Source organism: Buteo buteo, chromosome 27 (assembly GCF_964188355.1).
Source record: "Buteo buteo chromosome 27, bButBut1.hap1.1, whole genome shotgun sequence".
Taxonomy (NCBI): domain Eukaryota; kingdom Metazoa; phylum Chordata; class Aves; order Accipitriformes; family Accipitridae; genus Buteo; species Buteo buteo.
The window spans coordinates 3,931,382-3,944,165 of NC_134197.1; the positions used below are offsets into that span (position 1 = coordinate 3,931,382).

The following is a 12,784-nucleotide window of genomic DNA, read 5'->3' on the forward strand; positions in this document are numbered from 1 at the left end:
TCACCTAAGTGTTTTAGCTAGAGTATCACTAATATTTCTTGGAAAACATGCCCCCCCCTACATCCCCAGCTATGTCCTCTCCACTTCAGAATGGAGCAAAGGGTGCATTTTTAAAACAGACCTACCTGTTGTGACAGCTAAGCTGACTTTTCACCTTCCACAGTAAGAGATCAGAGGAAACTTGTTCATTTTTAACTCCAGAGTCTTTGATGCAAACCACGTGTTCAGGGCGCCTACCAAGGGTTAGTCCTTCTGCCATAGTGATCATTCCAGGCAAAGGAAAGCTAAACACAAAAAAGTGCCAGGACCACAGAGGTTTGGTGAAGAAAAGGAACTAACAGCCCTGACAATTATTTTGCATTGATTAAAAAAAGAACAGGAATGTCTTTTGTGTGGCTAGCACAAGGATATTTCAGGGCCTTCTGCAGCACTAAAGTGCGTATTGGCTATGGCAGATGTGCCACTAGTTTAAAATTCACCCAGTAGACAGGACTTTAGAAACAAAACGTCAGGACTCGAAAGGCAGCCTGCCCAGCAGTCTTGGCCTAACCGCAGGAAGATGAAGTAGTTGCATTTCTTCTCCTCTCTGCCAAGGCAACTGTACATTGTTGCTATAAATAGAGACACTCTGGATCCCAGCTTCTTTTAACCTTGGAGGGAGACAACGCAGCCACTGTACCAGTCAAAGAGGCAAAGGGCTGTTGCCACCTAGAAACATCCCAATGCCACAGGAGTTTCCTCTAGCCCACGTGCCTGCTCAGGTACGGCTGCGTGTGCAGGTGGTAAAAGTACTTGCTCAGAACTCCCGGCAGCAAACCCCGTTTGCCCAGCACACACATGACTGGGATGCATGCCCTGCTAACAGAAAAGCTGCATCAGCAGAAAAGCACAAGTTGGAATCGTGGCCAGAAAAGCCTGCTGCAGTCTGGAGGCGAGGAGTTGTTCTTGGTGCCTGCTGTTGCAATTTGGAAAGATAAAGATAGAACTACTGAATTTGGTTTCTGACCTCATGAGACTCCCTTCCAAGGTCAGTGCTTCAGCTTTGGAGGTCAGACTGCAACTACCCCTGAAGCAAGCAGTACACCTGTGTGCAGGCAGTTTTTATTACAGGGCTTTGCTCTCCTATTCAGATCATAACACTTGAAGCTGTGCCAAGCTGGCCTTGTAAATGCAAGCCACACCTATTTTCCATCTGGTAGGAGGAGATTATAGAAAGCAAGCCCCTATCTTTTAAAAGTAACTGGCAGATCTTGCAAAACAGAAAATACTTCCCATTCTAAGAACAAGATTTCGACAGTTTTGAGCTAAAGGATGAATTAATGCACAAGATTGAATTCTAAAATTTCAGGTAACACAGTTACAAGATACAATCACGTGGATGCCTTGCAGCAGTAGCAGGCAGCTCCAGAAGTGTGTGTTCCAAGCAAGAGCAGTGGGATTGTGTAGTCAGGGCACAGCCGTTGGAGTGTCAGCAGCACTAACGAAGCACAAAGGTAAGACAGCTGGACTCCCACCTTGGTGGTCCTCAGCTACACGTGGTACAATGCATTTCAGTGGAGATGCATCCACATAAGGAAGAACTTGTACAAGAACTAAGCAGAATGTGTGTGTAGCTGCAAACTTACAGTGTTATCTCTGTTCTGCAGAGAAGTAATGGTTGGAGGTGGCAGGGCAGCAGAGGATTTGGGCATCTTTAGCCCCAACCATCAGTGTTTAAGCAATTACCAAAAAGATACAAACACTGGGGTAACAGCAAGCCCTCTTCCAAGAGATACAACTAGTCAAGCAGGAGGGAAAGCAACACTCTAGCTATTCCTTCAACAGATGGCTGCTGTGAAATAACATGGATGCTCCTGCCATGTGCAGTGGACAAGAGGAATATCAGGTCTGTGTGTGAGCATGCATAAATAATCATCACCACTGGAGTTCTCATAGCAAAGCCTCCATCCCCTGGAAGCGCACTATAAAAGGGAACTATGATCACAGTAACAAGAGAGCAAAAGCATTTGAAATTCTCATCCTTTAATGGTCAATGATAACTTCTGCCTGGTTCTGTGTAATACAATTAAACAATATACTTCAATGTTTCAAAAAAAAAAAAAAAAAAAGAAGCTCTCACACCCCCTCTTCCTATAGCTTTCTTTCATCAACATTCCGCTGCTGGACTGGACTCCCATGGCCTAACATACAGCTCTCAAGTCACCACACATCCACATCTTAAGTGTAACGAAGAACTGAAAAACCTTGGTGCACCAGTGATGTGTTATTTTAAAAATAACAGCTCTATTAAACCAAATCCTTCCCAGTCTCCATTGCTTCTCAAAGAGGAAAAACAAAATGTTACTGTGGGAGTCTTAATACACTTGTCTTTGTGGGTTTCTCTCTTCCCTGCTGAAGTCATACAGCATAGAGTTCATAGATCTTCTTTACACAGTACACCAGGGCAGCGAGTGCTATCGTGTTATGCAGTCTCTTTCTGTGCAGGTCGTCCTTCCTCACTAGCACCACCGGAGTAGAGGAGGTGAGCGTATGGAGGGGCAGGCGGGAAAGTTTATAGGCATCGTACTCTACTTGGTACTTGCAACAGGGATCAAATTGCCAAGAGATACCATAAAGGGTGCAGCAGGCCACGCTCAGCACACCAGCAGGCAGGGAGATGTAGTGAGAATAATCTACTGGAAGTGCCAGAGGGGTGAAGAGACAGGTGGTGCCCGCTAACACGGCGGTCTTGTGCAGGCAGTTCCCGACAGTGATCCAGCGGGCCGTCTCATCCCCAATGCGAGTGGGCTCTATCACTATGTATTTGTACTGTGCTTCCAGGGCCTGCTCCAGCTCATACTCAAACTGGTCCTGAGCGTTCTCGCCATTGTAGATCTCATGCACGATGTAACAATCCGTGGAGGACAAGGTGACCCTGTTAACAGGAAACACAGAATGAAAACTACAGAGCTTAAAGACAGACTTTTAACCCACCTAGCTGTGAGAACAGGAGAGAAAAATGCCAGAAGTGAGGGCAGCCCCTCAAGGTCAGTCACTGCCTCTGTTCAACAAGTAGCTTTTTCAAATCAAGATTCATTTCACATCGGCTAATTATGCCTGCTGTACATGAAATCATCCCAAAATGAGGCAACATATTTTTCCTTACCTTTTACTAACTTGGAGGAGCTAGAACATTTTGAGAAAATAGCATCTTCTTAACAATCCTGAAATGGTTCCTCACACCAATACCCAAGCAGTTTCTCTAGAGATACTGAGATTGTTGCACCTCAGCGACCACACCGCATCAATGAATGGACCATGCAGACTTAAGGAGTTTTCACAGAAAATAAGACTAGCAGCTCATGCATCAAGAGGGCAGGTTGCACTGGAAGGTTTTAAGAGAGGAAGCATCTTCAGATGAACATGTTTGCTTTCTCCCCACAGTAACTACCTCCTTGCCAATGATGCAGTTTTCTATTTCATCCTCCACAGTAAATCCAACAAGGATAGCCAAGAAACTTTGCTGGAAGTGAAGGTGAAAAAGGTAGCAGAGCACTCAGTTTGTTACAGAACAGTTTACTCTGCTGAAATAGGGCGCAACAAAACAAGAAAGGAACATTTTTTTTAACCCAGGCAGGCTTTAACAGTGAAGAAAAAGCTGCTCCCTTTACCTTGGAGCAGGCTCCCTACTGACAGGGGATTCACAAGACTTGTACATCCCTCATTTGAGTAGCAGCTTTTAGCTACCTAAGTCACATCAATTTCTACTTTCTCTCCACCCCCTTCACACAAATCACCTTAGCTGCAGCTACATTAATGTACCAGACTGCTAAGAAATAGGATTATGACTGTTTACCTTCTCTGAGAAAGGGTGAAAACCTATCCATTAGAACAAGGCAAAATACTCCCTTCTAAGCAGAAGAAATAACTATTTCTGACATACTTGCGCTTAACCAGAGCAAAACTGAGCACGTGGCCTCTCAAGGATAAAAATATCTAGCAGATTCCTTTAGCAGAAGGAGAACAATTCGCACACATATTTGACCTAATCGCAGCAAACAAAACTACCTCATCTGAACAGCATTTAGACCCTCCCAATATTGGGAGGCAAGACAATGATGATATGGAGAATGAAACTAGCACTTTTTGCTCCATTAATACAATAGTACATATGTGCATGCACTGGAAAGTAAGGGAGAAAAATACACATTCGCAAGCTTCTGCGTTACCAGACATTACCCTTAATGTGCAGCTCCATTCATGCTGCAAAGGGTATCGTGCAGTGGCCATCTGTAATCAAGAATATTGTTAAATTACAAGCCGTTGCCAGAAGTAGCTGCTTTTATGAACAGCAGCAAACATATCAAACAGCAGGACCCAAGATGCACCAGCCTCTCACAAAGCAGAGTAATAAGCAGTTTCATTAAAAGTCTGGATGGAATTTATATAAACTACAGGGAAAGCTCAACCTATAAGCTAGTTATTGAGTTCTCTGCAGTGCATTTCCCCGTTGGCCTGTTCACGGGTAGAAAGAAAAATATAAATCCACCTGAACGCTGTGTATGCCAGGGGCTTCTTTAAGGCCATCATCTTGTCAGACATTGTTTGGAAAATTATGATTAACTCTTTCAGCACAGAATGTGATGGGTTCTGACATTCTGTAGTGAATTGGCAAGTATTTGAAGAAAAATTCTGAAGGACAGCACCTGTATAAAAATTTTACAGAGTACTACATCTCTAATATAACTAAGTTATATAGATATATACTTATACTAAGTTAGTATATCAGATAACATTAAGGAGCTTCTAACAAAGAACTAGTTAACCAGGTGTTACATTAAGGAAACAGCTGGTAATGGTTTCTGCCAAGGGTTTTCTTGATGACAACTGTTCCAAGTGCAGCTTCTTCCCAGTCAAAAATTCCAGTTTCATTACAGAAGACATGCTGAGACTTAAGGTAACTCTGTAAAACAACATCAGTGCGTATGTGAAATCACTTGCTAAGGCATAATGACTTCAGGGAAAAGCTATTGCTGAAAGGCATTTTCAAGCTGGAAGCTAATCCAGTAACACAACCCTCCAGATAAAATTAGTATTTCCTACCAAGGAGCATTTTCAGCATTTTGTACCACCCTAGGAACACACAGCGTAGGTCTGCAAAACAGAGAAGCAGAATCCAAATTCAGCTGAGAACGCCCCAGAGGGTTAGGAACAGCACAATAGCCTAATCACCCTAGGACCTCCCTGCCATCACTGTGAAAACAAGGGTGAAGCAAGCCCATTTCTTCTCTGCCTGTACAAGAGCGACGGGGAGCCAGGCTTCTAGCTCCAGGAATTAAGTCAAGTAACAACATTACATGGGATTTCTCCAGGCTGAGCATCAGGACAGGTGGCACTAACTTATCAGCCTCATTTCTCTTCACTCAGATCTTGCCTGTTCTTCCCTCTGAATATCCCTTTTTTTCCTTTCACCCTAATGTACACAAACAGAGCCATACCACAAGCAACAGCCACCTGTCAAAGAGAGCAGGAATCTAACAGGCTTTGGCCAGAAGCAGTACTGTCCATCTCTTCTGGAATCTTTTGGCTTGCCAAGCTCTGGGGCTTTATAACAAAGTCAAGAAAAGCACAATCCTCCTAAGCCAAAACAAGATGATCTGTTCTGTTGAAAAAAATCAATGGGAAATAAACTGCACAAAGGCTTCATCCCTGATAAGAGTCCTGGCCCTTAACTATGCTGCTTCTCCAAATTAGTCCTCTAATATGGGAATAAATCTCTATCAGTGCTGAAGCTACAAAAGGCAAAATGGGCAATCCAAAAACAAAGGACAAAGAATGAAGAATTAGCTGCTCAAACAATAGGACACATGAAGAGTCAGCAACACAAGCAGAAAAGTCTCCATTTCTGTTAACAGAGGAAGGAAATATCACATATTATTTTCACACAAGAACTGGCTGCCCCTGGAGGATGGAAAGCTGAAAACTGGTTTGTTTTCAGACAATACAGAAAGAGACACAGATGAGATAACGTGGGCTTGAGAAGGTTTTAGACCTTGTTGGCACGCAGAGTAGGATCGAGGACCTCAATCCATAGAGGCAATCTCTCCTGACACAGCCTTTCAGTTGAACGCAGCAGCTGCACATGAACAAATCCAGTCAAAGCAACTGGATTTGCTCAAACACTGGAGGCTCTGGAGTTTGCCTTTTGGAGCTTGTCCCCCACCCCCCAGCAATGACAAACAAAAATGCAGAGCTATGCAATGAACTCCAAGCTGGCATCCACTGGTTATGAAGTGTGGTGATTTTATATAAATTCCATTTTACTTAAAAGAATAGTAAATAACCAGTGTCAGAGAGGACCTAGTTCCAGAAGTCATAAAATTCTGCCACATGTTCAGAAGCCCAGCATGCTATTTACTAGACAAACCAGAACCTAAAGGCAGTTGTTAATATTATTCAATCAAATTATTTTCCAGGACCTATCTTCCCACCCCCAAAAAGAGGGCTAAGTTAAAAACTTGTACAGCTGTTCTGTAAGAATAGTTCTGGACCTTATATCCAAATAGTTTATTCTATTGCAGCTTCATACATTCTATAGTTGACAATTTTAAAATGTCTCATTCCTTCTGCCAGCTGCATGCATAGATGGGGGAACGTGACAGTACTCCCAACTACTCGGCACAGCAAGATGAAAATAATGTAAAATCACTAGTGTAAAATTTAGGTATTGCCAAAGTTATAAATAAGGAATCAGTTGTTAACAGAGCTACCACCAGCAGGAGGGGCAGAAGTGTCTGTCTTAGCTATAGGGCAAGCTTCAAATTACATTTGGATTATCTTCCTAACATGGGAATATCAGAGAGCACCAGGAGAGGGGTGCTGCAGCTGGCTGAACAATAGCAACTCCAGCAGTTTCCCAGCTACAGCCCTCAAAACAGCTCCATTTCTCTGCCTCCAGCTTGAATGCAGTCTCCTAGCTGCCCCTTGAAAACAGCAGCCTGTCTGTTAAATATAAGTTTCAATTAGGTAGTCTTTATCGATGAAGAAATAAACACCCTTTCTAAGGAGGAGGCACAATGCCACTCAATGTGAAAATATCTTAAGTTTTGCCAGGTGCCAAGTGGCAAAAAGAGAAACAAATGAACAGAGTCCTGAAAACAGGGCAGATGACAACATCCTGGAAGAAACCCAACATCCTTCTACAACTGTCCACTTGCAGGGGAGAATGCCCGAGCCTCACGAGAGTGCTGCCCTCAGCCTAAAGGCGTTCCTCGATCTGCCAGATGGACTTTTGGCAAGGGTTTCAAGTCATCCAACTATCTCAGTTCTGCAAAACGTTCAGAATCACAATTAGAAACAATCTCAAATCTGGACAAAGCACAGGTACAGTTCTATGCAAAGAAAGTTCTTTCAAAACCCTTCCTCTAACATGTATGTCAGGTTTTGTTAGTTTTTTTAAAAGAAGAATGTTCCTGGACAACAGTGTTGCTCAGAGCACCAAACATACATTCAGATTAACTGTAAATGAAGACCAGTCTGATTAGCAGTTAAAAAATAAGAAAGGTGAGGCTTGCAGCAGTGTGGTAATAATGCCTGTCACAAGTGGCACACACTCACAATGCAACAGAGGGACTTCATGCTGGCTGAGCAAGTGAACTGCAGAAAAAGGATATTACCGATGGCCAAAGCAGTGTCTGGGGTCATGATCAGCATCTCAGCCAAGCTTGAGTAAATCAGTGAAGTCAAGGCATGACAAATTAAAAAACTAAACTTCCCTCCCCCCACATAAATCCTTCTTGAAATTGAATTTAATTTCAAGATTAAGGAATGAGCTGTGGCCTGGCTTTAACTCTCAGTGGAAATACTCCAACTCAAAGTCATATTCAACAGTATGTTTTCCTACTCAGGATTGCTCCAGGATATGGCATACAGAAAGTACTAACACATCCGAGCTTAAACACCTGAAGAATTGTTTCTCTGCTCAGCGTCCGCACAATCTACCAGTCTCAGACCATTAGCCATGGCTGTCAGGCCTACAGCTTTAAGAAAGGCATTCTCAACAGGCTGTCGACGCATGCATTAAAGCAGAGGAAGAACGGGAAAAGCACAGCAATAAAGCAAGACTTCCGTTCAAAAGATGTACCTTAAATACAAATAGGAAAGAGAACAGGAGAACATAGGTGGGATATTCAAGCAGCCTTGGCAAGGGAAGACAACACTAAGGAAAACATCACCAGACCATAACAAAAAACTCCAGCCAGAGCAAAAAGAGGTGTCGATTTTAAGTCAACTAATGATTAGCCAGGCTAATGGAAACAGGTCAATCATTGCTGTAAGCAAACAGAGTACCAGAAATCTGAGCAGTGCAGGTAGCGAAAGCAGAGACCTCTTTAAGGGCGCAGAGAAGCCAATACAAGCAGTGGTGATGACATTAAAGCTGTTCTTTCTGGAGTTTGTTAGAACATCTCCTGGGTGAACAAACGGCATTCTGTCTTGTGTTCTGGCGGTCATCACAGTGAATTTTATACAAAAACACTAAGTACAATTCAGTGTCTGTTCTGTATAAAAAAGTTGTTTTGGTCTACAGATTAACAATTCCCTTTAGACAGTCTCCATTAAAGAGTCTATCCAGAATGAAGAAAAACAAATATTTAGTTGGTTTTCTTCAGTGTTTTGGGTTATTTTGTTTAACCTTATTACTTCACCACCAGAGCGCCAGCTAGAGTTCACAGCCAACATCCTTTGCAATTAATGTCCTTACATTTAGTCCTATTGAGGAAAGCACTTTTTGACCAATTACAGACTTCCTGATATCAATAAAGTCATTTATGAAGGGATACAGTCTCCGCAGATAGAGTTGCTGGACTTTTTTTTTTGTTGTTGTTTAAATGAAAGCTGGTCTAGTCTAATAGCAGACAGTATTTTATTCACTACTGAGTCTCCTCACACCACCTCCCAACACACAGATGCCTTTTAGACTAGCTGGCTGACAACTACAAAAACTCCTTGAAGCAGCTTATTTATGAGGAAAGCTGGATTACCATATTCAGTTCAAAGGAATGCATCTTTGGACAAGAATCCTGCCCAGTGTAAGAAAACTGTATGCAACGTATAAAAAGCATATGCCATCATTTGATGACATCAGGTCTGTCAGCACTGCCTTTTACACAACTTGTGTTGCCAGCAGTCAAACAAGATCGGTAGGTGTTATTTAGGATTAGCCACTGATCAAGAGAGGCAGAGGCCCAGCCATGCGTATCTCCAGCTCTGCAATTGCAAGGAAGAAGTAGTACCCAGCTGACATCACCCAACACCTATTAGAAGTATGATCTTCTGTCACGTTCATACAGGATGACGCCTAAAAGAACCACCATCTTTCGATAAGGATTATGAAATGTTGGTCAATGGTGTATCTGTTGTTCTGCTATGTCACTTCTGTGCTTTCTTATACTTAGCTATATACTTCTCATTGGCAAAGGCAAAATAATATATGCAGGAGGTTCATGAAGTAACTCATGTTTAGGAGTATTTTTGATCATAAGATCAAGAGTAATCATAGTTTAAAAAAAATCACCTCAAATTACAATTAGATTGTTGTATGGTTCACAGACTAAGTTTCAAGGTAACAACTCACTTTTAAGTCTGCATCAATTTTCACCCTGGTAGAATAATTTTCACTGAAGTTAAGTGCTCTTTTCTGCATTTTTTCTTTTTTCCTTCACTTCTGCTGGGAGGACAGGTCTACCGCGTGAAAACCCCACACCTCATGTGCTCAGGGCTGGGGCAGGTGCCAGCACTGGGTGCAGACAGCTTTACCACTATGCCACTGAGCTCTGTGGTATTCTTAGTTGTTTATATAAACTACACTGATGCAGTAATTCCATTGGCTCTTCCAGTTTAACTACTTTTAAATTCCCTGAACAGAGACAGCATTCCTGCAATTCACATTAGCGCCTGAATTTTAAGGGCTACTTGTGGCTCTCCGTTGCTACGCAGACTCAACACCATCAAGAAGAATACTGTTGAATTACAGCAAGGGAAAAAATGAAGCAAAAGCCACAGCAAAAATTAAGAGAGGTAATCAGAGTCTCTAGGTAAGGCAGCAGGACAAAAGAAAACTCCTTGCAATAAAAACGCAGCAGCTTTCAGCAGCTGCTGGTTACATCAGTCAGCCCTGGGGCAAAACGGAAAATGCCAACGTAAGGAAATACAGGCTTTAACTAGACATTTTAAGTAGGTAAAGAACCGTGCACAGAGATCTTAAAGTAGCTCAACAAGATTTTCCTCTATCTCTTTTTCCTGTTTTAAAGTTACCATTCCCAAACTTCTACAGCTACTCTGTGGGTCGTTCCGGCACGTCCTAGCTGCTCCTCCGTCCTGACAGAGGCAAAGACAGAGCGTTACCGAGCCCTCCGCCAGTGCCGAGGCGGCAACCGCCTCCCGCCCCGGCCCCGCGGACCGGGGGAGCGCGGCGGCTCCGCACTGACCCCCCGAGCGGCCGGGACCGCCGCGACCTCCCGCAGAAGGAGGTCACCCTGGAGCACTCGTCGCTGCCCTTACAGTCTTTAAAAATAGCCGTGGAAGGAGGCTCCCCAGGCCCAGCCCTCCTCCACCTCGGCCCCGAGCGTCGCATCCCCGCGCCGGGAAGGACCGCGGCCGCCGCCACCCTGCGGGCCCCGCTGACCTTCCCCGGCCCCGGTCCCGGCTCCATCCCCGCGCTCGCCCGCAGCGGGAGACCGCCGGCCCCGGCCAGCCCCTCCGCCCCGGCTCCACCTCAGCGGGGCCGCGTCCCTCACCCGCCCTGCCTGGCCACGCTCTCCTCAGCGGCGAGCCCCCCCCCTCCCCCTCCCGCCCTTGCCCCGGGGGTCGCGGGGAGCCCCGAGCGACTGCAGCCCACCTCCTCCCGTTCCCTGCCCGCCCGAGGCGCCCCAGCAGCCCCACACCCTCCACCCCGGCGGCAGCTCACCTCTCCCGGCCGCCACCGCTGTTGGTGCCGCCGGGGCCAACGCGCCTCCTTCCCCACGCCGCCATCTTGGAGACACTCGGCTCGCAAATGTCTCCGCCACCGGACCCCCAGCCCGCCGCGCTGCCCGACGGGAAATGTAGTGCGCGAGGGCGGCCGGAACGGCTGAGCGGGCGGGAGCGAGCCGACGCGCGGACTACAAGTCCCACAGTGCTCCGCGCCACGGCCCGGCCGCGGGGGCTCCTGGGACGCGTAGTCCCCTCGGCGGGTGTGGGGACCAGGGCGGGAGCGGCGATGGCGGTCCCCCGTCACCAGCGGTGAGAGAGCAGCCCCCGCCGTCCTTGCCTCGGCGCCTGCTCCCCGGCCCCTTCCGCCTCCGCGTCCCAAAGGGAGCGGACGGACCGTGGGAGGAGCGCGGCGGCGAGTCCCGGCCTGCCCCGCGGTCCCGCCATGACGGGGAGGGGGGAGGGTGCGGCTGAGGATGCGGCCTCCGCCGCGGACGAGGCGTCCTGGGCCGGGCTGTTGATCGGGGAGGGCTCGGCTCTGGCTGGTGGTTCTGCTGTCCTCCAGAGCCGGAGCGTTGCCTTGTTTTCCTGCCTGAAAAGAAATAGACGATTTCTGTTGGCAGGCGGAGGAGGAATGGGGGACCTCCTCAGAGCAGCACCCTCCCGGGGATGAGGGACAGGGCTTTCTTGGGGCAAGTTTAGCCCCTTTGATCGATTCTGAAAGAAGAGCAGGGAATGGGGAGGCTCCCCCACTGCTGCATCTCTGAGGAGGAATAACAGTTTATAGCCGAACACTTCACTAGAAAACAAAACGCTGGTTTGCCACTGTCACAGATTTCCCTGCTCCTGCCACTCCAGCAGCAGTGGATGCTGAAGGTTTTGTGGGGGTGTCCCAGGACCCAGCCTCTCCTCAGCCTCGGGGCCATCCCCCAGCACAGCAGGGTCACCCAAGGGGACCTGTGCTGGGGTGCTTGGGTGGTGTATCTCTGGGATCCTTGTGCCTCTCCAGGCCCCTCTCTAGCTCCCAGTTATGACTCCTTCCAGGAGAGGAGCCTTTTTCTCAGGAATTGGTTTTGCCTTATCCAACAGCTCTGCAGCCTCCCCTCTCTTGGAGGTACGCTGTGCTGCCAGCTGTCCTCAGCTCCCAGCACCCGTTGGAGAGCACGACCAGCCCCAGCCTGACAATGCACGTCAGAAGAGAGCGGCGCTGTCTTTGCATCTCCCATTCCTAGAAAAAGCCTCTTCTGGACAACGTTATTTCCAAATGATGTAATGTGACCAAGGAGAACAAACCCATGGCTGCCTCCACCTTCCCAGCTATCGTGAGGCTGCTCTTCCAGACTGCAGGGCCCTCCCGCACCCCTGCTTTCTCAGCTGTAATTTGGGGGTCAGCTGTTTCTGCGGAGGTAAATGGTGCATTTGCATGAACAAGAGGCGTTTGGGAAGACTGCCCAGCCTGGCAGAGCTTGCGGCCGAGCGGCAGCATTGCTGGGACAGGCGGGAACATCGGACTGTCTGGAATGTGGAATGTAAACAGAGCGTGTTACCAGCAACAGCCCAGCTTCATGCTATAACCCAAACCTACCGCGCTGTCTCTTGGGAGCAGCAAAACCCACGCTCCTGCCTGCTCAAATTGCAGCCCAGGGGCCACTTGTCACTTGTCATGTTAGATCAAATCATAACTGTAAATAAGCTGTGCCCCTTCTCCCCACCACCCCCCCCCAGCCCTGGCATTTTCAGCTATTGAAACTCCGGCCTCAGCCTCTGTAGCTTACACTCAGCTTTAGGAAGCAACGTAAACATGCTGTGCCGGGAGCCCGAGTGCTGAGCGCTTGGG

The 12,784-nt window shown here is 47.0% G+C and overlaps 1 protein-coding gene across 1 annotated transcript; it reads right to left on the reverse strand.

Annotated features, from left to right (window-relative positions):
* Positions 1 to 1,333: 1,333 nt before the first annotated feature.
* On the reverse strand, positions 1,334 to 11,094 carry TMEM11 (transmembrane protein 11). Its single transcript, XM_075058812.1, has 2 exons — positions 10,946 to 11,094; positions 1,334 to 2,914 (listed from the first exon to the last, which is right to left on the reverse strand). The coding sequence occupies exons 1-2, from the start codon at positions 11,008 to 11,010 to the stop codon at positions 2,398 to 2,400; spliced, it is 582 nt and encodes a 193-aa protein (XP_074914913.1). The 5' UTR covers positions 11,011 to 11,094; the 3' UTR covers positions 1,334 to 2,397.
* Between the last annotated feature and the right edge of the window lie 1,690 nt (positions 11,095 to 12,784).

Excerpts from the sequence above, each read along its gene's own strand:
- TMEM11 (XM_075058812.1), bottom strand. The coding sequence starts at position 11,010 with ATGGCGGCGTGGGGAAGGAGGCGCGTTGGCCCCGGCGGCACCAACAGC. Across the intron at positions 2,915-10,945 it reads AGCGGTGGCGGCCGGGAGAG|GGTCACCTTGTCCTCCACGG; the intron begins GTGAGCTGCCGC and ends TCCTGTTAACAG.